Raw genomic sequence first — 24,811 nt, forward strand, 5'->3', positions numbered from 1 at the left:
GATACAATGAAATATCGTGGCAGCTTGGAGGAGGCACTTTTTCAACACGGAACTTGGTGTTGAGGAATCAGGTGCATCCAGGCGGGTGCACAAAGCACGAGTTTGATGGATTTTCACAAAAGCAAACACATTCCTGGTAACTGGCGTGTGGATCAAGAAACGGAGCTCTGCTGGGAGCCCCACATGCCCCTTTCCAGTCATTACCGACCCCAGGGAACCACTTTATCCAGCCGGAAAGCACTCTCCTGACCTGACAACACAGACCAGTGATGTCTGCTTTCGTAGTTGGTGTAAGTGGATTTCTACAACGTTCTGGCGTCCAGCTGTGGGGTCTGGCTTCCCGCATTCATCACTCTATTTATGAGACTCACCCATGTTGGTGCATGTAGCTGTGGTCAGGTCGCTGTCACCTTTGAACATTATTCCATTGCAGGAATGACGAGACCACGACTTATTCACCTATTCTCCTAGTGATGATCTTTTAGAGTGTTTTCAGTTTTGGGCTGTCCCCAATATGCTACTAGGGACATCCTCGCCCATGTCTTTTGGTGAGCATCTGGCAGATCTGCTGATCCAGGAGGAGGCGGTTTTGACTTGGACCATCTACCACCTGCCTGCATGTTTTCCTTAGCATTGCGGGACCCAGCTCGAGGGACAAGCAACTAATTTTTAATGACCTAAATAGATGCTTCTGGTACAGGAAGTTGGGATTCTCAGGGACTATATAAACAAGGCTCATCTTATTCCCACGGGGCCACACTGCCTGTAAGACACATCCCTGCAAGTTAAATACACAGCATTTAGTGCCTTAAGGAAACCATGAGGGACTCCCTGGGTACCAGGAGTGGAGGAAGAGGGACAGGGGAGGCTGGTCACCCCTGTCCCTCTCCCTCCACCCCTCGGGGATTCCGCCCTGTCCGCACTGTTACCAATCTACTGGAAAGGCTATTAGGATCATTACCATGCTGTATGCAAAAAGGGAACGAAACAGAGAGCGAGGTGGCAAGAGCAGAGAAAGGGGTTTGAGTTCCTGGTCTGCTGTCAAGTAGCTGCCTGACCTTCGGCAAGTCATTACCTCCTCCTGCCCCCGTTGAATATTCATGGGGCACCTTCCACAGTGAGGGCTTATAAAGGACACACATCAAGGGCCCTACCCTTTCAAGTGTTCATTATAAAAATAACACACATTGACCACTTCTTAACACGTGTGTTTATTTCTATTTTTTCCTCTTGTTTTTGTTTCTGGGCAGCTCTATAATTTTCTTTCTCTTTCTTCTTCTCTTTTCTCTTTCTCGACAAGGCCAGCCAGCACTCTGGCAACCAAAAAAAAGGAAAGCTTCTGCCCTGCTCACCCCATCCTGTGATGCCTACCAGGGTGTTTTGCACAAAGTGTTGAAATTAATTAATTGTGTAGATGAAGTGTAGACAAGAAACCGTGCTAATCTTTTAGGCAGCAATAGAAGGGCATTATTGAGAGTAAACTGAGCACTTAAAAGCTTCTCCTCGGCCAAACTTCTCATATTATGTAAGAATTTAAGTGTCCCAGTGTCGAACAAGCCCGGGGTGGCCTGGGGTGGGGTGGGGATAGGGCTTCTGTTCTAGTCCCTGCCTCTCTAGCTCTGCCATGACTTCTTCCATGAGCTCCCTGGCCTCAGTTTCCCCACAGGTAAAAAACAAAAGCCATCCTAATCACAGTATTTTTTTCAGGTCTAAAAGTCTAGGTTCTGTGGAACCTTTGTGAACGGAAGAGAGGTGACCTGCTCCTTGCTCTTCGAGAATAAGGAATTAAACGTTAACTCACACCTGCTTTCAACCTGCTCTGCTCTGATTCTTAAATCCACTAGAATCATTTTAAAGTTCCCAAAGATAGGCACAATCCTAAATCCTTCTGTTTTTCCCCTCACGTGTCCCTTCAGGAAATCCCAGGATCTCTAATACTCAGGACACTTTCACTGCTGAGGCAGAGCCCCAGAAAGTCAGCTGGGCATGGACAGGGCAGTATTCATTCTCAAAACAAAAAGCTGAGCGCTCAGCACTTGTCGACCCCTCGGAGGCCTGCACTGATCAGCACCGTCTCCGGGACTTGTTTCTGTGCATGCTCCCAGCCTCGCATCTGGACTAGTCCCACTGGAGGGCTCGCACCCAGGGCCACAGCCCTCAGGTCAAGTTCCGTGAGAGCAGGGTCATGTGACTGCCCCCCCCCCGCCCCGCCCCGCGGTGCACAGTTTCTAAAGGCTTTTACGTGCTTGATTCCATGTGATCCCTAAAGCAGTTACAGGAGAAAGTCTGGGAGATTATTAACCCTAAGCTGGCAGATGAAGAGAGGGGGTGAAAGGCTTTTCCAAAATGACACCACAAGCAAAAGATGGGCCACATTTGGAGTGTGAGTAAAACTGTCCTTTCCTGGCTTGGTTTCCACAGCTTGCTAAGGAATCACATGCATTCCCCCATCTTTTCCAAGGGGCCTGTATCTCTGTGTGTCCTGGGTTCTGAGGGGTGCCCTGTTCTCTCGGCGCCTCGTCTGGCCAGCCTCCTGGGGCAGCTCTTCTTCTTCCACTCTTTTGCTTCCCTCCTTGTTTCCTGAGGTGTGGCTGCCCTCGCCGAGTGGAACACCCCTGGCTGGCCCAGCGGCATTCTGCCCGGTTACCCCGGCTCCTATTTGTGCCTTGGTCACGGCATACACATCAAAGGCCATCGCTCCAAGTAGCAGGTGCACCTGAAACTTCCTGGGATTGGCTGAGGAGAGGATTTACACAGCCCAGCTCCCCCTCGGCAGCTCCATTTATCACTGCCTGAGAGATATTAGCATGGTTCCTTGTCACACACCTTATGCAGGGTGAGAGGGATAGAGGTTTGTTTGTACAAGAGCTGCCAGGCGGCTGACTGACCTTGGTAAAAAAAGAGATAATTACACAGCTGCTCAGGAACAAAAGCAGGGAAGGGAACATAGTGAACTGTGCTCAACAGTACAATTTTCCTATTTGGGGGATGACTGGTGTTACTCTGAACCACTGCTCTTAGTAGGGACCTCAACATATCTGTGTCCCACACAGCATTGTGGGTGTGTGTGTGTGTGTGTGTGTGTGTGTGAAAGATGCTTGATAAATTTCCAAAATTTTGATTGTATTAGGAACACTCTGGAAGGGGAACTGTGAGGTGAGAGCCCTGTTGGGCTTTAAGCCTCATATGACAACCTCACACCTACCTCCACTAATCAGAGAGAGCTGCCCTGGACAGACCCCCCAGGAGCCAGCTAAGGATCTCTTTTGGAAGGCCTCAGGCCTTTCCTGGGATAATACTGAATCAGGCATGGGCATCTTGAAAAAAACAAAACACACTGAAACCTACAGAAGCTGCTTGCTTTCAGGGAAGGCTTTCTTTCAAAGCTGGAGGAATTATATGGCAAGGGTGGACAAAGATACCCAAGGTAAGGCTTTATTTGTATTAGCCCTTCTTTTAACTCAAAGATTTCTTCAGCTGTTTTAAAGCTGTTGGGAATTTTCTTAAGTTTGCACCCTTTCTGTGACCTTGCGTTCAGGTTTCCAGGTAGTTCTGTGGGCCCTATTCTTCTTCTATTGTTCCTGTCCCATTGTTCATAACCAATTCTGTAGAATTCTCCTCAATCCCTCCTCCTGACATTTTCCTTCAAGAAACAAAGTTCTCTGAGTTATTTTCTTTTTCTCTTCATGCTAGAAATATTAGCGTCTATGAAGAATGTGAGGCAGCCTCCCAACCCCTACTCTGATGGTGCAGACCCCGTACCAGAAACCGGAAGAAAAGGAGTCAGGCTTGAATCGAAAGAAATGTCTCTGACAAACGGGCCTTCAAATTGATGGCTGAAGCCTGTCTTTTAAAAACAAACTCATTCATTCTAAGAAAAAGCTTAACTAATTGAAAGGTCTAAATTCTGCAGGTTCTTCTGTGATTCTGGAAAATGCTGGACTGTGACTACCTTGACGAAGGAGGGGAACTGGAACTCTCCTGCAGACACCAGGCACTGAATAAATGCATCATGTTACCTGCTCAGCCAGAATCTGCTGCTGCTGCTGTTGCTGCTGCTGCTGCTGCCTTTGCTCCCGCAGGAACTGTTGCTTCTGTTGCTCCATCAGCTGGGCCCGCTGATCCATGAGCATCTGCTTCATGATGGCTGCTTGGGGCTGGCTGCTGAGGAAGCCGGGTCCCGCGGCACTGGCTCCGGACACCATGCCGCTCGAGCCTGGGGGCACCGAGGACTGCATGGGGCCTGTGGTCCGGGGGAGTCCAACTGGGTGCTGTTCCTGGGAGGACAGGAAGATGAGAGAAAGCACAGATTTCATATTTGAAAGGAAGCATGGGGTAGAGGCCTCTGCTTGTGGACCCAAGGGGTCCCCAGTGGCACACAGTCTATTCCACAGAAACACAGGAATCCTCAAATCTGGCCTTACTGTGGTGGAACTGGAGGGGTGCAGGGGGACAGTAATACAGGACGGCTCTGGGATGTCTGAGAGCAAGTCCAGTCTCTTTTGGATGGGACTGATTAGAGGATAAAGGCCAGGTAATCAGTTAGCATTCTACTTTCCTCCAAAGGAAACGGATGAAGACCTCCGGCTGGGCTACCTTGAGTTTGGAATGAGATAGCCTGACCTTACCTCTTTTTTTTTTTTTTTAAGATTTTATTTATTTGACAGACACAGATCATAAGAAGGCAGAGCAGTAGGCAGACAGAGAGAGAGGGGTAAGCAGGTTCCCTGCTGAGCAGAGACCAATGCAGGGCTCGATCCCAGGACCCTGAGATCATGACCGGGGCCCAAGGCAGAGGCTTAATGCACTGAGCCACCCAGGTGCCCCCTGACCTTACCTCCTAACCTTCACTGCCCACCTGGCCTAAATGGACTTCTAAGTTAGCAGGAAAGACATTTACAGAAGAATTCTGGAATTTATTAATCAAAAGATCTACTATTCGATGGAATTCTAATTAATTGCAACACTAGAAAGCTTTGCTATATGTAAAAAAAAAAAAAAAAAAAAAATCCTGCTAGTGGGAGTTGTTGATGGTGAGAACTGGGAATGTGTTACACTGAACAAAGCTACGCAATCTCCCGACATCTTTCAAAATAGAACCAAACCTCCTATGTCTGGGACAATTTAAAATGTGGGGGTTGATTCGGGTCTTTTGATTCAACAATTGTCTCAGTCAAACGATGGCAACTTGTAAGGATTGGTACTTAAGGAGTAGGAAGTTAAGTGGTAGAAAACTACCCACAGAATCTAGTGACTACTTCGAAGATGTGTTCAGAGGGTAAGCCCATAACAGCCAGACAGTGTAGACCAGGGAAAAATAGCTGATGGGCAGAGTTGGTAGGTGACCATAAGATTCAGCTTCTAGATAGTTCCTTTCTTGTTCATCTACCAAGTGCACCTGGTAATGGCATGTATGGTCAGACTACTCTGCAGAAATGTTCCTTTTAACTCATTCAAGTTTCAAGTAATCAATCTCAACACAGAGGATCTGATGTCTGAGATGAACACAAATTAAACGGGCACACACGTAAGGACATTCCCAGTCACAGGGTGTGGGATCATCATGAGGCCAAAATAGTAAGAAATGAATACGAATAACTCTAGTTATTTAAATATTTTTTTCTCCAAACTGGGTTTTAGAATTTTTTCCTACTTCTGTTTTGCTCTTTGGTACAGATAGAGTCAATCAGGCTGGCACTGTCCTCTCAAAATATACAGTTGAGTTTGATCTCTGACTCTCCTACAGACCCAGTCCTGGATTGGATTCCCCACAGCCTGGGCTGGTGGACCTTCCTTCTGTGGTGTGGTGCTCAGCCACTCGTGCTTCTCTTTCCAGTAGTGATACATGTTAACCACATCTTCAGCTGCTCTTCCTCTCACCCTCCACTGACACAAACGACAAGCGAAACAAAAAACCATTACTCCTCTCAGCCTGGGAACAAGAGGACAAGTAGTTCTGGGGAGTTAGTGCGGTAGCCCAGGTCACACTTAGCCAAAGGAAGAATCGGAAAGAACAGAATCAGAACACTGACCCAGGGTCTAAATTTAGTATTCCTTCCACTAGCACAGGCCCTTCCCAGACTGCAGGTCACTGGTGCCAAGTGTATGCCCAAGAACTGCTTGCAGACTAAATATACAGTATGTCTCCCATAAGTGTACTGTGTTCTATTTTTCAAATGTAAGTGTTGTTGCAAAACCCTTTTTGTCTTTGTATATTTTCTCGGTAGTCAATTATTAGGTAGACAGCTGTGAAATATTTATGTGAAAAAGAACTTACACTGAAAAATGCCAAGAGCCTTTATGCTACCACAAAGTTTCCTTTAGGCCTGACCCCTGCAGGCCATCAAGATATTTCAGAGTCTCCCCTTTTCCCCCCAGTATTTGCTTCCTGTTTCCAAGTCCTTTCTTCCAATGGGATAAAGCTGCTGCTTGCCACTTTTAGAAACAAATGGCTGATTGACTTAACACTTTAACAAATGAATTCACACTCAAGTAGAAACAGTTAATCAATCAGCAAAAATACAGAATACAGGGTTTTGTTTGTCCCCCTCCACCCCGTGCGTATTTCAGTATATTTGATATTTCCAAATTTTGATAAGGAGGAGAAAGCTAGAAAAAAATGTGACCCAAGGGAAGATAAAGTTTGCTTCAGCTAGTTTTAGGACAGGGCTGGTTTGGGCTGGCCCTGTTGATCTTTGGGCACTCTGAGATATTCTCTTCCTGGGTGAGCAGGCCTGGGTAGCAGGGGCACATGCTCACAACTGGTAAGTAGTCACGAGTTGGTTTCCTAGCCTTTTCTCCACCCTGGAAGTAAGGGAGAGGAAAATGAAATGATGATGTAGATACACCCAGCCACTTTTGGCCCCTGTCTTCCTGGGGCAAAAGAAATACTTCAAAAGCACAGTGGGGACCAAAAAAAAAAAAAAAAAAAAGAGAGAGAGAGAGAGAGAAAGAAAACTCCCCAAAGAGATAGTTAGGTTATTACTTCCCAGGATTATGCATTTATCCAAATGATTCCCTCCCAAAGGCTTTGCCTTGGGGTTTCTTGCAGAAGACCTACAGACCTAGGGATGGGAGGGCCATGCGCATTTTCAAGGCTTGCCTTCCCTATGAAACATCAAACACGGGTGAATCTAGGTCTTTCTCAACAAGCTCTAATGCATTCAGCAGCGGGTGAGTGACACCTAGAGCCCCAGCCTCAAGTGTGTATTCCAAAGTGTGAGGCTTGCCTTACAAATGGAGCTGGCTGAGGCCATTAACTGTTTCATATTACATGGCAGCTTTTAACCTCCAGTCTAAGAGGGCTTAATGAGCAATAGTCTGTCGAATTTCAGGATTTCAGGCCACTGCTCTTGTTTCTAAGGAGGACACACACGGCGTGTGCAATTAGAGAAAACCAGGCTGAGCTTTCGTCAGAGAAATGTAATGCCTTGAAGCCAAATGATGCAGTATTTTTAGTTTTAATTACCGGCTCGTTCTCCACCCCGCCCCCTGCCCACCGACCTCCCTTGCCTTGCCAGTAGCTTCCCCTTAGAAATGCAATTGGCTAACGTAGACCCTCATTACTCCCCAAACCTTCGCACTCTTCAGTAAGAGAAAGGGAGGGGGAACAAACCAGAAGCAATGAACCCATTTTACCTAGCTTCTTCTCCAGGGAAAAGATCTTAGCGATTTTTCCAAGGGCTGGAGAGAGGTAGGAGGTGTAAAAAACGTCCTGCCTCCTCCGAAGAGGCAGTTTTCTACTTCAAACAAAACAAAACAAAACAAAAAAACAGCTGTGGTAAAAATATCTCCCCAGAGCAGCCAGCTGTTTATTTATAAATCTGTGCGTGGCGAAGCTTCATTTCTCTTAAGTGTTTTCAAGAACAAGCGTAGTGTTTGGGTGAGAGGGGCCGGGGTGGCTGGCGGCCAACCCAAAGAGCGCCAGCTCCAGGGCAGGGGGCGCACGAAAGGCTGCCCGTAGAGACGGGGGCCGCGGGGCCGGGACTTGGGGGCGCGCGGGGGGCCTCGAGGACGGCCCCGGCTTCAGCCTTTTCCAGGCGGTCCTCGTCGGAGGAACAAGGAGCAGCTGCTGTTCTCCGCCTGCCCCAGCAGATGGTGGTGTCAGCCCGGCGCTCCGGCTGGCAGCCCCAGCTCCGCCCGCGCGGCGCTCTCCTCCCCCCCACCCCCCGCCCCCCAGATGGCTTAATCAGGACTCCTGTTCCTTCCCCCCACCCCCCGCGCCGCCCCCCGGCCCCCGCCCCGCGCGTCTGGGCGGACGCGGCGAACGTGGAGCCAGGCAGTCAAGTGTTACTGCGTACAGCAGGTAGCCTGGCAACTGAGAGCATAATACCGAGCAGATGGTGTTCGCACGGCGTGATGGACATCACACACGACAGCCTGAGACAATCCAGGAATTCCCTGGTGACTCGAGGCCCTCTTTACACAAAATGAGTTCTCTCTCCATTGCCGTGTATCTCTGGGGTTATCTCCCCCCTCTCTCCGACCGACACCGAACTGGTTTCTTATTACCGACTTTCCTTGCAGCCCGAGGGGAGGGAGCTTTCAGGTCGGGGTGGGGGAGGCCGGAGAAGGAAACGGAAGGGCTGGGAGCGGGAGGAGATGGGGGTGGGGTGGGGGTGCGGTGGCGCCCGGAGAGGGGAGGGCGAGTGGCGTACACCAGCCCCCGGGGCTGACCGTCCGAGAGGGGCAGAGTTCCCCGCAGCCCAGGCTGCACAAAGCCGGCGCGGGAGGGCGGCGCTCTGGGCGGCCCGGGCTCAGAGTCTTTGCAATCACATGGCCTACGAACAGCCTAAATGAAATTTAGGATTTTACTTAAAAAGTCCCCTGGGGCGTAATTTAGCCTCTTGACTCGATCCTATGTGCTTACAAGTCCTTAGGGGGCTCTAAGAAGTCAGGAGTGGGGCGGCAGGCCCGAAGATACGTCTCAGCGCAGGCGTCTCTAACAAAGAAACCGACGCGGCAGTCCCGGGGCGCGGGCGAGTCTCACCGGGGCCGCAGAGGCCCTCGGCCGGCGTGCGCTGCTGCTGAGCGGGTGAGCTGGGCGCGCTCTGGGGGCGCATTGCCCGGGTTCCCCGCACACTGTGCGTGCCGGGGCCAGGAAGGAAATGGGTGCGGAGGGCAGGCGAGGAGATAGGAGGGCTGTTCATGTAGGAAAAAGTAAAAATAATAAAATGGATGTCCCCCAAAACAAATCTATGCTTTTCACACACACTGAACTGGATCAAGGAACTTAAAAAAAAAAAAAAAGAAAGAAAGAAAATCAATCTCCAGCCCAAACGGAATTCAGCCTAGTTCTATATATCAAGAGGCTCCTATGTCCAACCCGTCACCAGTATCTAGAGGCTTTTTCCTGCAAAGACACTATTCAAGTTTTAAGTTTCAGAAGAAGGAAGTCTTTTCAAAGGTGGAAGCTAACGTTTCACGCAGAACATCACACTTGGTGGGAAAGAGTTCAGCAGTTCTGTGTCAGAGGGCAGCGTAGGATGAATCCGACACCTACTGCAGCCTGATGGACGCGTCCGGCTGTGATTCCCAGAGGCTCAGGGTGGTGAACGGGCATTCTGAGGCTGTGGTAAGTCATCTGACCTCTCGGTTTCAGGCCCCAGCTCCTCAAATGAAGATCATATTCATAAGACTCCTCCCTTGACCAGTGGAAACTTTGGAGGTGAGATACAGAAAGAAAATGGTTAAGAAGATGCTCACACCTCTCCCACTTCCAGTTTGGGCTAAATAATGGGCTAAATTCAATCAGAGGTTCTGAAAGTGGGGTTCTAAGATCTACAACATTAGCATTACAGAGGAGCTTGTTAGAAATACAAATTCTCAGGCCCCACCCCGGGCCTACTGAATCAGAACCTCTGGAAGTGCTTTAACATGCCCTCCAGGTATGTTTATGATGCCCCACAGTTTGAGGATCACAGCGCAAATAGTACTCCTGGGGCATCTGAGCTCTCTGGGCCCTGATTTAGATTGCAAAAGCAGTCTTGCACTTTCAAAAGCAAGTCAGACTTTGTTTAGGTTTTTACTGCAAATTCTTCAGCATTTGGAACAAAACTCTTAAACTTTCAGAGGGCTGCTCATGCAATGCAAAGGATGTAATGCAATGTAAAGAATAAGGAATTCTGGAAGGACCCCATAGTCACGATTCTTCCAGGAAGGCCAGTCCTCCTGCAAGTCTGCTGGGGGGACTGAGCAGCAGCCAAGCTTGAGGAAGGGGTGAGGCTACTGAACTCCTTTGCTCAGGCAGGAAGCACAGACATCACTGGACTTCCCATCTCCTGGTCTGATACAAGACAGAACTATGGAGAGCTTTGAGGAGAGTTCCCTCTGTTGGGAAATGTTCTTCAAACACAGAGACCAGAAGCAATAATGGAAGAAGACCAGTGACACTTAGAGGGCACCTACTGGATGCCTTCACTTGCATAATTAAACACATTTGGTTGATTAAAAAAACCCAAGTCTTTGAAAGGTTAAGGAAATTGTCTGATGACCCACAGCTGGTGGTGGTGTCTTTGGGATTCTCACTTTTCCATTGACTATAACATACATCTGGTCTAAATTGAGCCGACCACCCAAGAGTGCTGTGGAGTAAAGAGAAGGGGGAAGGGGGTAGGGGATAGGGAGGAATGGGCATAGAATAAAAAGGTAGAATCTCTACAGGGATCAAAGGGCGAGGCTGAAAGAGCATAAAAATATGCATCATTTTTTATATGTTGCTTGATACCCAAAATTAGGATGCCTTTGTGGTATCAACTTTGACATTTAAAGAAAGGGCATAAGATTAGACCATTCAACCGTAAGTGGAAGGAAGAAACAAAATAAAATAAAACCTTAGAATTCTCTTTGAAGTTGATCAAGTGTCAGGGCAGACGCTTGGTTTCAGGATGGTGGCTCCTTTTAGATTTTCTTTGTCCTTGTCCAGAATAATTTTTCACTGTGGGTCTGAAGAGTTGCTTACAATATATTGCCAGCAGAGCCCCAACAAGGCCCATCCCATATAACCCTCTGTTTCTGTAGATCATTGAAGAAGTTTGGATAAAATGTTTGTTTTCTGATCTGTGATGGTTGTGTCCCCATGAAGATTAAGTTTTGAGGCAGTTTACCAATTTAGGAAACTTATCACTGAAATGGCAGTGACTTAAGGCACAGTGGTAAGCCTGCTACATGGGTTCAGCAAAGTTCTTCGTTCAACCTTAAAGAAGGAGCAGTTTATGTTAGATGAACCCACCAGGTCTGAGTAGGAACATAGTTCCATCATAGGCCCAGTGGCTGGCCCTCTGGACCACTTAACAAACAGCTTGCTATTATTACTGTTACTGTTTTAACCTCTTGATCATGTAGCCCTACAAAGTCAGGGTAAGGAAAAAGCTGTGTTTCTATTTCTAGCTTAGCTTCTAAAACAATGAGGACTAAGACTTTAAACTTGGCTTTCTTTCCAGGTTCTCAATGAGCAGAATGGGAGTTTCTACTCATTTAACTACTTAAAAAAATAAATGTATTGCTGATTCCCGCCCCCCACACCGATCATGGGGAATATTTGGAATTATTTGAAACATTCCACAAAAGTGTAAATAACAAGAAAAGCAATATTTGTTTTAAACACTCAGAGGCAACCATATTAATATTTTGATGTGTTTTTGTATTTCCCCCAGCTTTTCCCTCTGTGTACAATTAACATAGTTACCACAGTCATGGTAATGTTCCATACGTGATTGTACCCGTTTCTAGGTAAGATAGGGGAGTAGAAAGTTCGGGAGTAGAAAGTTCCAGCCTTTCAAATGCTTACAAGTTATAGTTTTCTGGAGAAATGACATCCTTATGGCAATATATCTGCCAGGCCCACAGAATCTGTACGAGTCTCTTCCAGCATCTAGCAGGGAGCTAGGTCCACAGTTGCCACAGAGTAAATGCTTGCTGAACTAACCTGACTACATTGACAGTGAAGTCATGGCCTAAAACCAGTATCAGGTATGACTGGAGAGGGAAAAAAAATATATATGGCCCTACAATGGATGGCTTCTCCAGTCTACAGGAAAGGACCCTCCAGTGAAGATGAAGGAAAGGGTTAAAGTTGGCAATCCAGCCCGAGACTAGATGCATCCACCACAGAAGGCCAGGCTTTCAAGGACTGACTTGGGGGTAAGAACAACAAAAATACCATTTGTCCTTATCAGTGCTTTGAACGTAGTCACCATAGGTCCCTCCAGTGGAAACACAACTTGGAGAGTTATGCTTTTCCTCTGCCTTTGATGTAAATTATAGAGTCCTTTTGATCCCTTTGTTGTGATTAAATCTACCACCAAAGCAACTCTAAATTGGTTAAAAGTTCATTAGTGTGCAACAATAGGAGCTTGATTCAATAAACTATGGTACATCCATCCATACCATGAATACTAGGCAGCCAATAAAAATCATGCCTTCTGAGACTGTCTAATCACACAGAGAAAAACTTACAATACAGAGTGAAGAAGGGGAGGGAAGCAGTACTCACAGAATAATTATGTCAGACAAGGATTATAAGTGATTTTTACTTTTTTGCCTTTTCAGATTTTCTATTCTGAAAATATTACTGAATATTATTATTATTATTTTTAAAATTTTATTTATTTACTTGACAGAGACAGAGAGATCACAAGTAGGCAGAGAGGCAGGCAGAGAGAGAGGAGGAAGCAGGCTCCCTGCTGAGCAGAGAGCCCGATGCGGGGCTCGATCCCAGGACCCTGAGATCATGACCGGAGCCGAAGGCAGAGGCTCTTAACCCACTGAGCCACCCAGGTGCTCCCTGAATATTATTTTTTAAAACATGCTCTAAAAAATAAAGCCTTTAGTCAAAAAAATAGAAAAAAGAGACACAAAGAAAAAGAAAAGAAAAAGGGCTTCTTTTCTTGTTTTCAAGGATTCCAAAGTTCTTTTTATTTTTTTTTTTTGTAAGATGTTACTTATTTATTTGACAGAGATCACAAGTAGGCAGAGAGGCAGGAGGTGGGGTGTGGGGGAGCAGGCTCCCCGCTGAGCAGAGAGCCAGATGCCCGGCTTCATCCTAGGACCTGGGATCATGACCTAAGCGGAAGGCAGAGGCTTTAACCCACTGAGCCATCCAGGCGCCCCAAGGATTCCAAAGTTCTGATGAACATGGAGGCTTCCCCAGTTTCTAGGCAGTGATGGCATCTTTGCAGAGAAGGAAGCACAAGGCAGGTCCCTGAGCCTTCTACAAGAAGGCACAAGAGAATAGAGACTAGCGGTGAGAGCACCTGACTGTGCCTGGGGAGGGGAATGAAGGCTTATCAGAAGTGATGTCTCAGAGTGGCTCAAGCAGCAGGAGGGGAATGGCTTCCAGAGTAGAGGGACAGAGTGATCAAACACTGACTAGAGCAGACCCTGAAACTCCATTTCTAAGGACCCATCTCATGGAAATAGTCATAGCTTTGTACCAAGATTGATCTGGAATAGCTTGAGGGATGTGGAGTAGCAAAAATTAAAAGTAGCATCAATGGTCAACATTTAAAGGATTCATTAAACCATAATCCCCCCTGCCTTATTAAGCACACTTCGTCTAAACAGACATGGATGGAACGTAATGAGTTCAAGAGGGGCGCTGGTTGTCTCCGGGCCCGTGACTACTTCCCCCTGAGCCCACCTTATGCTGTGGAGTGTGCTGTAGACAGGCTTAAGTACCAGTTCTGCTCTCAAGACCCGGACTTGGCATGAACACGAACATACCGGGTTTAGCTACAGGCTCGGCCACTGGGCCAGCTATTCATGGCTTCCGCGGAGAGGTTCCCTGTTCCAGAGAAGGCCCTGACAGGCACTCACTGTCTTCTGAGAATTCTCCGATTTACCCAGACAAGACTATCTGGGCTGTACCATCCTGCTGTCTGTGTTTTTTCTCCAGAGCGTGGCCATAACCAGGCCTATCTTGAACTCAAGAGACGAGTGAAAGGCCACCATTGTTTGCCTTTACCTGTTGTCTTCTCCACGGGGCCTGTAAGAAGACCACAGTCCCAGGGGCGGCCAGACCTGCCCCACAGAGGCGGGCACAGCATCTTCCCACATCCTAGTGGCCTGAAGGACACATGGGCTGCAAGGGGTTTGACAGCTGCTCCAGAAATTCGGGTGTTCCCCCCACCCCCACCATATTTTCTGCCTTTATTCCCTGGATTTAAAAATAGAGAGGGGGAGGAAGGAGTCTCAACTGTCTTTGGCGGAGCTGCTGGGAAGAGTTTTTCTCTGGAGCTACTGTTCCCCCCCAACTGTACCTTTTCATTGCCTCCCCCACTTTCTGATGAAGTCATCACAGCAAAGATTGCATAACTGATGCAGAGGCCTATCCTGTGTTATACTGGGAGGCAGGCCAATGTTTCCATTTATAGACAAGAGCACCATCATGCTGCCGAATGGAGCTCTCTGCTGCAACCACTACAAGACAGGAGGAAGGGAAGGAGGGCTCCGAGCTGGAGGGCGTGCTGCGAGCAGAGGCGGGCGCTTCCTCCATCCTCTCAGCAGCCTTGGGAGGGTGGAGGGACACCGGCTCTGAGCTCCTGGGAAGAGCGCCTCTACGAAGCTGCCAGCGCTTGGCCCTCCGCTCTCTGGGCTCCAGGAGACGCTGAAGAGGGACGGTCTGCTGGTCGGCCTATTGGGCGGGCTGCTGAACCCGTCTGTGTGCAAACCAGCCGTGATCACTGAAAAGGCTCTGAGAGGAGCGCTGCCCTTGGCACGCGCCCGCAATCAGAAGCCCGGCCAGCAGTGGTGGGGTTGGAGGAGGCCCGGAATTTGGGGAGAGAAGGACAAAGTAGGAAAAAAAGGAGGAACATTTAGAAATCTGGGGTTGGGGCATCACAAATTTAGAGAGTTTGGCTGAGAACCAGGTTCTTAGAGGAAGCAAGTCTAGAAGAGTGGCTCCCCCAGGGTCAAGGAGGCCTTATGGGCAGGCGGGGAGGAGGGTGTCTTTGGACCCTGGATCTTATGTCCTCAATGATCCTTGAGTTTAAGATTGTCAGCTGTATTCCTCACACAAGGTTTTACATGGGGTCATTGAGAAACCCTGACGGAACTGGAAGATACCTTCAATTTTATGCCTTTTTTTTTTTTTTAAATATTTTATTTATTTATTTGATACAGCACAAACAGGCAGAGCGGCCAGACAGAAGAAGAGGGAGAGGGAAAAGCAGAAGCAGGCTTCCCACTGAGCAGGAAGCGGGATGCGGGGCTCGATCTTAGGACCCTGGGATCATGACCTGTGTGGAGGGCAGACACTTAACGACTGAGCCACCCAGGCTCCCCCAATTTTATGCTTCTAAGTTGTACCCTGCTGCCAGATCGTACTGCTCTAAGTCCATTATGAGTTAGTATTCTTAAGAAGTCCCATGTTTATCTTATGAATGACAGAATAACACCACACTATTTTAAAAAATAAAAACATTACATTTTTTTAAACCCTATTTGCCTTTCTTCATTTTGTAAATATATCTGCTGACTCAAAGACAAAGAAGTGGCCAGGGTCTTCTGTTAACCTTGAGAAGATCTGAGGACAAACTGGGATAAAAATCATCTTAGAAGAAACACGGGCCCCAGACATTCTCCTCGATTGCACCTGCTCTGTCGTAAGCACAGCTCCCGGCTCCTGCCTCACATGTGCCGTAGCCTGGAGAACGGAATCAGGAAACGACTCGAAATCATCCTCTACCAATCTTGAACTTGTCACTCGTTCTAGCAAAGTTTCGCTCAGGTAGTGAGTCAACAGCACCCGGCATACCACAAGTGCTCATCAAGGTTTGCTCTCATTAATGCCAGTATCAATAATCGCGAGGAAATTAGAAACTTTAAGTAAGGCCGATGTTCTCAGCTCCCATGTTCTTTTTTCTTAACGGTCAGATCAGCTCCCTTAACCTTACCAAGGAAAATATCCTTTCACTTGGGATAAAAACAAAGCTGAAAGCTAAATATGGAATCAGACCCTGGGATGATGGTGGAGTTTATGGGAAATGTTCATTTTCGTGAGGAATAAATCCACTTCTGTTGATAACAGCATATAGGCCTTTTAAGATGGGGGTTACATGCCCATTATTCTTTGCCGTTTATTTCCGCTGAGAGCATCGCCATTTCTGCTTAACTACGTGAGACGGATCACTGTTTCCTGTTTCCTGCTGTCAGGAGCGAAGGCCAAGTCTGACCTCCTTATCATAGTATCACCTCAAGTGCCCGCCCCTACCCCGCTCCTCAAAGTTTCTTGTGCTAATTCTTCCTCTGGTTAGCTGACTGAATCCTCCCCTCCTCTGTGCTTCCCAGAGCTGGCTGAGCTCCCTGACCACATGCAACACAACCCCCCCAACCTCCCTGCCCAATAAGCAGGTGCCTCCTCCAAGAGCTTTCCCAACTGCCACTTCTCTCCAGATGGGAGTCGGGGCGGGGGGAATGGACCTCTAAATTGAACCGTAACTCTGTCTCAGGTTCCCATTACGTGACACACAGGAAAAGCCAGCACGTGAGAGATTCCCTTCTTTATTTACCTTAGGTTCTCAGGATTTAATTTTTCCTGAAGATTACTTTCTATATAAGGCCCAGTGAACGCTACCTCTTAATTCATATTTAGGAGTGTGTAAAAAGGGCTGACAGGGCCAATCTTTCATTCCTTTTTAGGTGTAGTTGTAGAGGATTGCCAAGGAAAGAAGGAGTCACTGAGTCCTCATTAGTTAGTAAACATAAGCCCCCAGGAAGTCGATACCCACGCACAGGGTGCTGGGGGCTACCTCACGACACAGAGGTCGAAGAAGAGGGAGAGGGAGAAGCAGAAGCAGGCTTCCCACTAAGCAGGAAGCAGGATGTGGGGCTCGATCCTTCCCTCACGACATGGGAGCTACCTCATGACATCCCTGTGCCTCAGCCCAGCCAGCAGCACCGTGGAAATATCCAGAGCCGTAGCAGGGCCCCACTCATTCTCAGTACCTCCCCAGAGGCTTCTTGGAGACAGAGCCCAAGTATGTCCTGCAGGCAGATGCACACACACCCGAGGTGGGAACCTAGAAAGGTCTGGAATATTCTGATCCACTTTCTGCTGAAGGACTCTGGTAAGAAAGGGTCCCCAGGTCAGTGAAATGTATCGCGCCAAGGCTGCTAACCTCACGCAAGTTCAGGGACCTGGTTCGAGAATGTGGAGACTTACGCCTCCCCTGGAAGCTGTTCGTATTCCCATCCTTAATGGCATTTTCAGTTTCCGTTGTTCTTGAGAGAATACTTGGCCCCATAAAACAACTACACAAACGAATAAACAAAATGAACCAAACGAGTAACAACTGACTTGTGTAACAAAATATAAAAATCCCCAGGTATGGGTTGTGTTTGTAATTTTGCTTTGATTTTCTGGATAGTAAGGCACTACTACACTGGGGTAAAAAGGCATCCATCACCCTCATCACCCTACAAACCCGTCCACCTGAAATCTGAGCACTAGAACATTATGTCTAATTTGCCATTGAAGTTTTCTTTCAATTCAGACATAACATCCCACTTTAAAAAATGCTTTGATGACTCCGGGAACTCCCAAGGGCCTCCGGCACCCCAGCACAATGGCAGGTGTTGTGGTTGGAATCTAAGAGAAGGGCCGCCAAGGCCTGGTCCTGTAGGATGCTGAAGTCCCAGGGGAGAGACAAGGTTTCCCTTCATTGAAAAGCTAGAAAACGATTCCGGCTCATCAAAGGTGAGCCTGTGGCGTGTGCTCTGGTTCCAGAGGCTTTCCATAAAACCAGCCTGGTCAGACCTGGGATGGTCAGAGTTACATGGCAGAAAGGGGGTGATGGAATGGAGGACACACAGGTTCCAGAGATTGGTTGACCTGGGTCAAGTCACCGAACATCTCCAAGCTTCCGTATTCTCCCTTATCAAGTGACCCATACCTGCCCAGGTGATCTCTAAGGTCCCTCCTGCCCTAAAATCCTCTCGTTCTGCTTGGTGAGAGCTTCATGGACATGGGCACACTTGACCAGGAGCCTCCATGGATGTAGGTTTGGATCCAAGTGAGTGGAGAGAAAGAAGGGGCAGTCACTAGCCGGAGGGAGGCGTCTGTGCCCAGGCTCCAAGCTGAGGTGTGCACTGGGGTGTGTGGGAGAGAAGCTGCCCTGGTGGTCTGGTCCTGGACAGGTCTGAATGTGGTCCCAGACACGCCACCCAACCAGGGGGAGCCACAGTCGTCTCTTAAAGGGAATAAAATGATCAAAGCACTTTCATAAAATTAAGCTAGCGTCCGGTAAAGCAGGGATCAGAATGGGGCTGGGTAAGGAGAGAAAAGGAGGGGGGCTGGGGCGAGAGGCAGCCATTGGAGTAAGCCACCCAGGAGGTGAGGGGAAGGGGGCTGAGACTTGGTGACTGACTGTGGGAACTCCGGAGCGACGAGGCAAACAGACTGCAAGGTGTGCTTCGGCAAGAAGAGAAATTCACGATCTTCACCGCATGCAGTGCCTGGGGTCGCGCCCGCGTCCAGAGGCTCTCACTTCTTCCTGCCCACGCTTGTCTTACTCTCTCACTCTGCCCTCACAGAAATCTGCCACTGGAAATCTGGCCCAAGAATGCAATTCCTGCCTAAAACCCAGGAGCGAGGGATTCCAGTTTTCTTTGTCCTCCCTCCTTTTCCACAACTGAATTGATTGAAATGCAAATACAGTACACCACCTGCCTTTGAACTGGGAGTAGGACCGTAGGCGTATGCCTTGAATATTTTCCAAGCCCTAACAATATATTCTGGGGCTGAGGAGAAGATGCCAGACCATGACAGGGAATAGGACCAAAACTTTTCTGAGAAGAAGAAACCTTCTCATTTCTATGCTTCCTTCACTACTTGTTCTCCCAACTTGCTACTTCCTGCTAAGCATTTTATTGAACTCTTTTCAAGAAGGCCTGACGAGGAATAATGAACATGAGATGGTCCTCAGGTAAAGGGGCTTAACAATGACACGTAGAATTCAAAACAAGTCGGATACCCAAGTATTTCCTAGGTTTACCTTCTCTAGCAGATTTGAAAAACAGGCAGAAAGCCACTCTGGTTCTTCAGGCTACATCTTGTTTGTGTGATATAGTTTCATAAGAGCGTTAGTATTGCATTTATAACACCAATATTTAAAATCCAAACTGGAGACGACAGTGAAAATAATTTCTAACAAAAAGAGTTCATTACTACAAAACCAGTGAGGTCACCAAAAATGCATGACCGAAGGGTACATTTGGCGGCTCCGGGTGAAAGCATGCTTTTTTTTTATCAGCGACTGGGAAACCAGGTGTCGTCTCCGAACGAATACAAAAATCTTCTCTTTGAAAATCTTCCTACCTCTTATTGAGACAACACGGAGAAGAAGCCGATATTCTGGTCTACAGCATTCTGAAATTACCACCGGGCTCTGGAAAATGGATTGCTTCACCTATTTGTTCTGTCTTTAATCTGAGGGAGGGGCTGCAAATCTCCCCATCTGTCTCTCTCTCGCTCTCTGGGCCCCTCGTTGCCATGGTCTTTCCTACAGCGTCTGAGGGAACAAGATTCCTCGGACGTCTGACACTGGACCTCTGCAGGCAGCCAATTTGTTTTCCTTTTGCCTCCCCTCCCCCTCCTCCTCTCTCCTTTTCTAATCTAGGATATTCTTTCTGTGCATCCACCAAAAGTAATGTGTCAAACTATGATTATGTTTTCTCTTATTAAACAAGTAGAAGAGAGACAGATTGCTTCCCTCCTTTGACCAAGTAAAGGTAATAAAAGGCCCAGGGAAAGTGGGGGTGGGAGGGGGAGGTTGGCGTCTGCTCTCCTGAGCGAGGGACAGCTCTCGTCTCTGTTCATCTAAAGGAATTCTGGGCCATCCGTTGTCCATTTTACTTGGCGGCCCAAGGCCAGCAGCAGTGGCTTCTGGACCAACTGAGTCTGTGTAGCCCTCAGCCGGTTCAGCCTATGTTCTGGGGAGAAGCAAAGAGGCAAGAAAAGAGGAAAGCCCTGCCTTCCACTGTGCAGGGAAATCAATCCTTAAATAACATATTTCCTAAGCTCCTGACAAGCTGAAAGAAGTTAGAAGGTTCAGAAAAAAAAAAAAAAATCCATTTAAACCTTAAAACTTAATCCATACCTCTGTGTGGTGGAGAAAGCAAATGTAATTTGGGAGTTTGGAGGGCAAGAAGTGGGGAGGGTATAGATAGAGCACAGGGCAACTCCTTCCCCTCTTAGACAGGGACTTTTTCCTTGCAGGGTTTGTATATCTGTTAAGAGAATCGATTTGGGGGCAGGAACTTTTAGAGATCCTGCTCGCTACTTATTTCTTGGACATATAAGATAATTACTGACATCTCAAAAGAGCAGTTTCAGAATGCACACGCCAGGGGGATGGCTGCTGTTAGGAATGGCAGAAGAAACTCCCCAGCAACACCGGCCTGGGGGACCCTGGCTTCCCCCTACTCGGAAGCCTCTGAAGAGTGCTTCGGTCCTTGACCTTCGCTGTTTGGGGGCTGACGGAGAAGCACATCCTTGGGAAGTGAGGTTTATAGCCCCTGGGTCCCAAGAAGAGACACATTCCAGGTTAGAGTTTCCAGTGCTGGTCACGCTGTGACTTGATAATTATCACTTTCCTCGTAGGGGCTCCCCAGAAAGAGGCCCACCCCTCAGACCGATACCAAGGACTTGAGTACCAGGAGGAGGAGCTGGAAATTGGGAGGGATGGAAGTCAGGTCAAAACCACTGGGGAAAGGCTATCTGCTTTGGAACAGCAAAAACAGACAGGACGTGGGGAGAGGGGAGCGCAAAATACATAAATGGAAATGGCTGGACCTGAGGGAGCAGGGTGCTGCTGCTGGAGAATTAGGCTGAGAAAAGTCCAAGAAAAGTCCCTGGTGGGCAGGAACCTCCATCCCTGCCCCCAACACGAGATGACGTGTGGCTTGGAGACCTTCTCCAAAGCGCTGTTTTCTGTGGTCTAGATGTTTGTCTCAGAGGTAAAGAACAAAGATGCTCTTGGAGCGAAACTTCTTGTTTTTCTTTCAGTCCGAATGTAGCTCGGAACGCTGAATATTTCAGGGGCCTGCTCTTGAGGTTGTGGCTTGACGAGGGTGGGGAAGAACCTGACCGGCTATTTCTCAGGCAGCCGTTTTCCAAGCCTGCGAAACTCACCCCGGCTCTGTTGGGCTGGCCTCAAAAAAGAGCGTCTCTTGGGGGTCTGCCTGTGTGTGCACACCATTTCGGATCTGATCGTTTCTGACCATTTCTGCATCCATGGCCAACATACCGGGGGAATGATCTGTGACTGCCTGAGCCCTCGAAGCTCCACAGGGTACTTCCTCCTCCCTCTCTGGGGCCCCCAAACATTCACCAGAGAACAGTCCCACTGTTCTCAACAGAACTCCAATGGAACAAATATTTTCTTCCTCAAGAAAGAGGAAGAAAAGATTTAAAGAAGAACAGGGGCGCCTGGGTGGCTCAGTAGGTTAAGCCTCTGCCTTGGCTCAGGCCATGATCCCAGGGTTCTGGGATCGAGCCTCGAATCAGGCTCTCTGCTCAGCAGGGAGCCTGCTTCCTCCTCTCTCTCTGCCTGCCTCTCTGCCTGTGATCTCTGTCTGTCAAATAAATAAAATCTTAAAAAAAAAAAAAGGGTCGATTATGAATGTCTAGCTACTACATTTACAGAGATACTATATACCCTGATTACATACAAATGAGGGTCAAGTTCATATTTGTCCTAACACTTTTGCTTTTCAGTTCTTTTTTCTTTGCATGAATGCAGATTTTTAACACATGAAACATACATTCATGCTAAAGAACTAAAAAAGTTTTCCCTATGAGAGAAATGGCTACTTAAGCACCAAGGGGCCAAGTGATAGCTTTCATGGCATTACCATAGATATTTGCATACATTTCCCTCCTAATCTGTTTTCTTGCAGATCTGCGTGAAAATCGGATTGTTTTTTGAGGCAAAACACAGCCACGGGAATAGCTCGTAAAGCTCACCACCGACGTTAGCGCTCCTAGTAACAGGAGCTGTTTCCTCTGGCTTCTGAGCTCTGGTAATTGTCAAAGGGGGGCCGCCGACCAGAGAAATTTGGGGAAGACATGAGTCTGTCAGGACACGTGAAAAGGACGTGACCCGGGGTCCGCGTTTGCGTTGCGCAATTTGCATGAGCACTGCCCGACAAATTCTGTTTTCACATGCAATTCACAGACCCGCAGCCGCGGTGCTAATTGGTGAGGGCGCCACTCAAGTGTGCGACTGAACAGGCGCTCTCGCTACCCGGATGAATAAGACAGAGTTCTGAGATACGCGGTAATTATTTTACAGTTATTTTGCATGACCACGACCCCCATTATCTTTGTCTCCCCGCCCCCACCCCACGGTGGGGGTGAGCAAGAAAAAAATCACCGCCTGCACCTCCGAAGTGGGATTCGCGTATTTCAAGTCAGCTTAAGAAAAGGAAAAGAGATGGCAAGGAAACAGCAGCTATCATTTCATTAATATGGATGGGTTATTCATGTCGCTAGAGTGACAGTGAATTTGATCGTACCCGAAAGTGCCAATAGGATGCCAAACACAGCCGTGAAAAACGCAAGAAACTCTGAATGGCAGAATGCTTCGGAATTCATCTGTGAGAATTCCAGTCCCCCAAGATAAGGGAGTTCAGAGCTCACAGGCTATTTCAAGGCTAAGTGAAGGGGAAGGCAGGGTTAAGATTTCCTAGGTGCCTCCCAGAGCTCCCTAAAAACAGGGAAGAGGGGTGATCATTTCTCAGCCCCTTCCTGGGTGGCAGTAGAAGCTTCGGAAACTTAAGACAGATGCTCTCCTGTGCATCACTCTCCATCTCCAATAAAATCAATCGTTCAGGGGGAAGGAGAGGCCTTCCCAGTGGTGGGTCACTGGTCCTCCTTCTGAAGACAGTCCAGCATTTGCTGCCTCTGCAGTAAAATGCAAACCAGACGGACCCTCGAAACGGCCTTTGGGGGTCGTTTTGGATTTTCTTCCCTTTTGTTCCTTGGAGATATTAAGCCTTAAATCCTTTTTGAATCTGAGAGTTAGCAAGGGCGCTGTATCTAAACCATATCACATCACGTGATGAAACCTGACACAGTAGCATTCCCTCCTCCATTGTTCCTGCTGTCTGACCTCAATGCAGAAGTCTCCCCTGTGAGGCGGAGGGAAAAAAAATACATTTAAAGAGCTAGGTAGGCTCTCCTTAGGTTCAGCTAACCTCTTTTTATATTTTACCTCGGAATGGTCTGAGACAACTGTATTTCAAATTTCAGAAGTTGGTGATACATTTGTGCCTGGACTTTCCCATCCTCCAGCTTCATTAGTAACTAGCTGGCCCCACCCCCACCCCGCTCCTTCTCTAAGCGGGGGTGGGTAGGAGGAGGTTTTGTTCTGCTTTCCCATTTCTCATTTCAGCCCTAGTTGAAAATGGTCGTCCATCCACATCCCGTAGGAGTGCGGGTGTTTCCTCCCGTTCAGGATAGCCGGTGAAGTGTCTCCAGAGGTCCAAGCGCTCCTCTCCCCAAGTTAGAGACTTTCAGACCTGGAGACCAGCCCCCAGTCTCAGGCTCTGACTCTGGACCTGACGCACGGAGTGAGCAAACAACGAGTCTCAAGTGCAGGTGGGGTGGGTAGTGACCCATAGGTACGCTTTGTCAGGTAACACAATGCCTCTTAAAAACTCGCTCCCGGGGCCTCTGTCGCAACATGACACAGTCACATCGGCGTTTAAGTTTTCTAGGAGATGACTGTGATGCTTAACATACCACTTGGGGTGCTTGAAGCCTGTAGGGCCCCTAACCTGGAGAGCGCTTAGGTTCTAAGTGGCGACATCCAGGATGGGGCAGGCTTGGTGGACCTTAGGGGGGCTTGTGCCTTGCAGGAGGGAAGGAGAAGACCCCGATCGAAATCCAGCCTGGGTCCCAATTTTGCCCACAGCGAGTCCCAGCCTCACAATGGCATCTTTGACCTCCAGTCCACAAAGGAACCATTCTTACTTCTTGCAGTGTCTGCATGCAAAGTTACAATACAGCCCCTTTGATAAAGAAAGGTACACATTCAAGCAGAGCCCTCCACGGAGCCCACGCATAAGGAGGCCTGTACTGCATTTACTCCACTGCGGTCTGGGCCCGGCAGCGGAAATCGGAAGCTCATAATTACCAGCCTGACTCTGAAATGAATGTATCTTCTCCCTGGCGTGTGACCAGGGATTCAAATTCTAACATTCCTTGCAGGTAGGGATTGCAAAGATGTCGAGAAAATGTTGCAGATGGCTATCTTTCAGTTCTCCCCATATACTGTATTTCACCAAGCGTACATTCACACATTATGTACCTCTAGAAGGAAAGAAAGCTCCCACTCAGCTGTGGCACGCCATTGGCTGTAAGACGCACAATGATTTCAGAAACGTAAATGTGTGCATCTCGGGATCAGCGAGACATGGTACATCAGAAAAGGGGTAAGTGATGACAACCCGTCCTTCTCTCTTCTCTGGGAACCAAGACAGGAATGGCTGGAGAAAGGGGCTGCCGGTCGCCAGAAGCCTGGGCAACTGGGACTTCCCTCTCCTGGCTTCACTCAGAGCAAGCTTGACACAAAACCTTTTGTATTTTTCTAAATGATAGAAAAAATCTTTACCATGGAGCGTTGCACATATTTCTTCCAAGAGAGCGTGTGTATAGATAAGGAACATGGCCACTCAGAGGAACACAGGATTACCACCAAAAGGATTTTAGATTGATTCTAGAAGAAAAAAAGCTAGGGGCAAGCAATAATTTTAAGCGGGGGGGGGGGGGGGGGGGGGGGGGAGCCGCGGTTTTAAACAGGGACGAGCC

At 48.2% G+C, this 24,811-nt stretch overlaps 1 protein-coding gene across 2 annotated transcripts in view; it reads right to left on the reverse strand.

The window, feature by feature from the left end:
• MAML3 (mastermind like transcriptional coactivator 3) overlaps positions 1 to 24,811 on the reverse strand; it is a 404,537-nt gene that overhangs the window by 8,767 nt on the left and 370,959 nt on the right. For both annotated transcript variants that reach the window (XM_059378561.1, XM_059378555.1), the window contains exon 3: positions 4,020 to 4,277. In XM_059378561.1, coding sequence (XP_059234544.1) covers positions 4,020 to 4,277 — 258 coding nt within the window. The remainder of the gene's footprint in view (positions 1 to 4,019; positions 4,278 to 24,811) is intronic.

This window comes from Mustela nigripes, chromosome 1 (genome assembly GCF_022355385.1).
Source record: "Mustela nigripes isolate SB6536 chromosome 1, MUSNIG.SB6536, whole genome shotgun sequence".
Lineage (NCBI taxonomy): Eukaryota > Metazoa > Chordata > Mammalia > Carnivora > Mustelidae > Mustela > Mustela nigripes.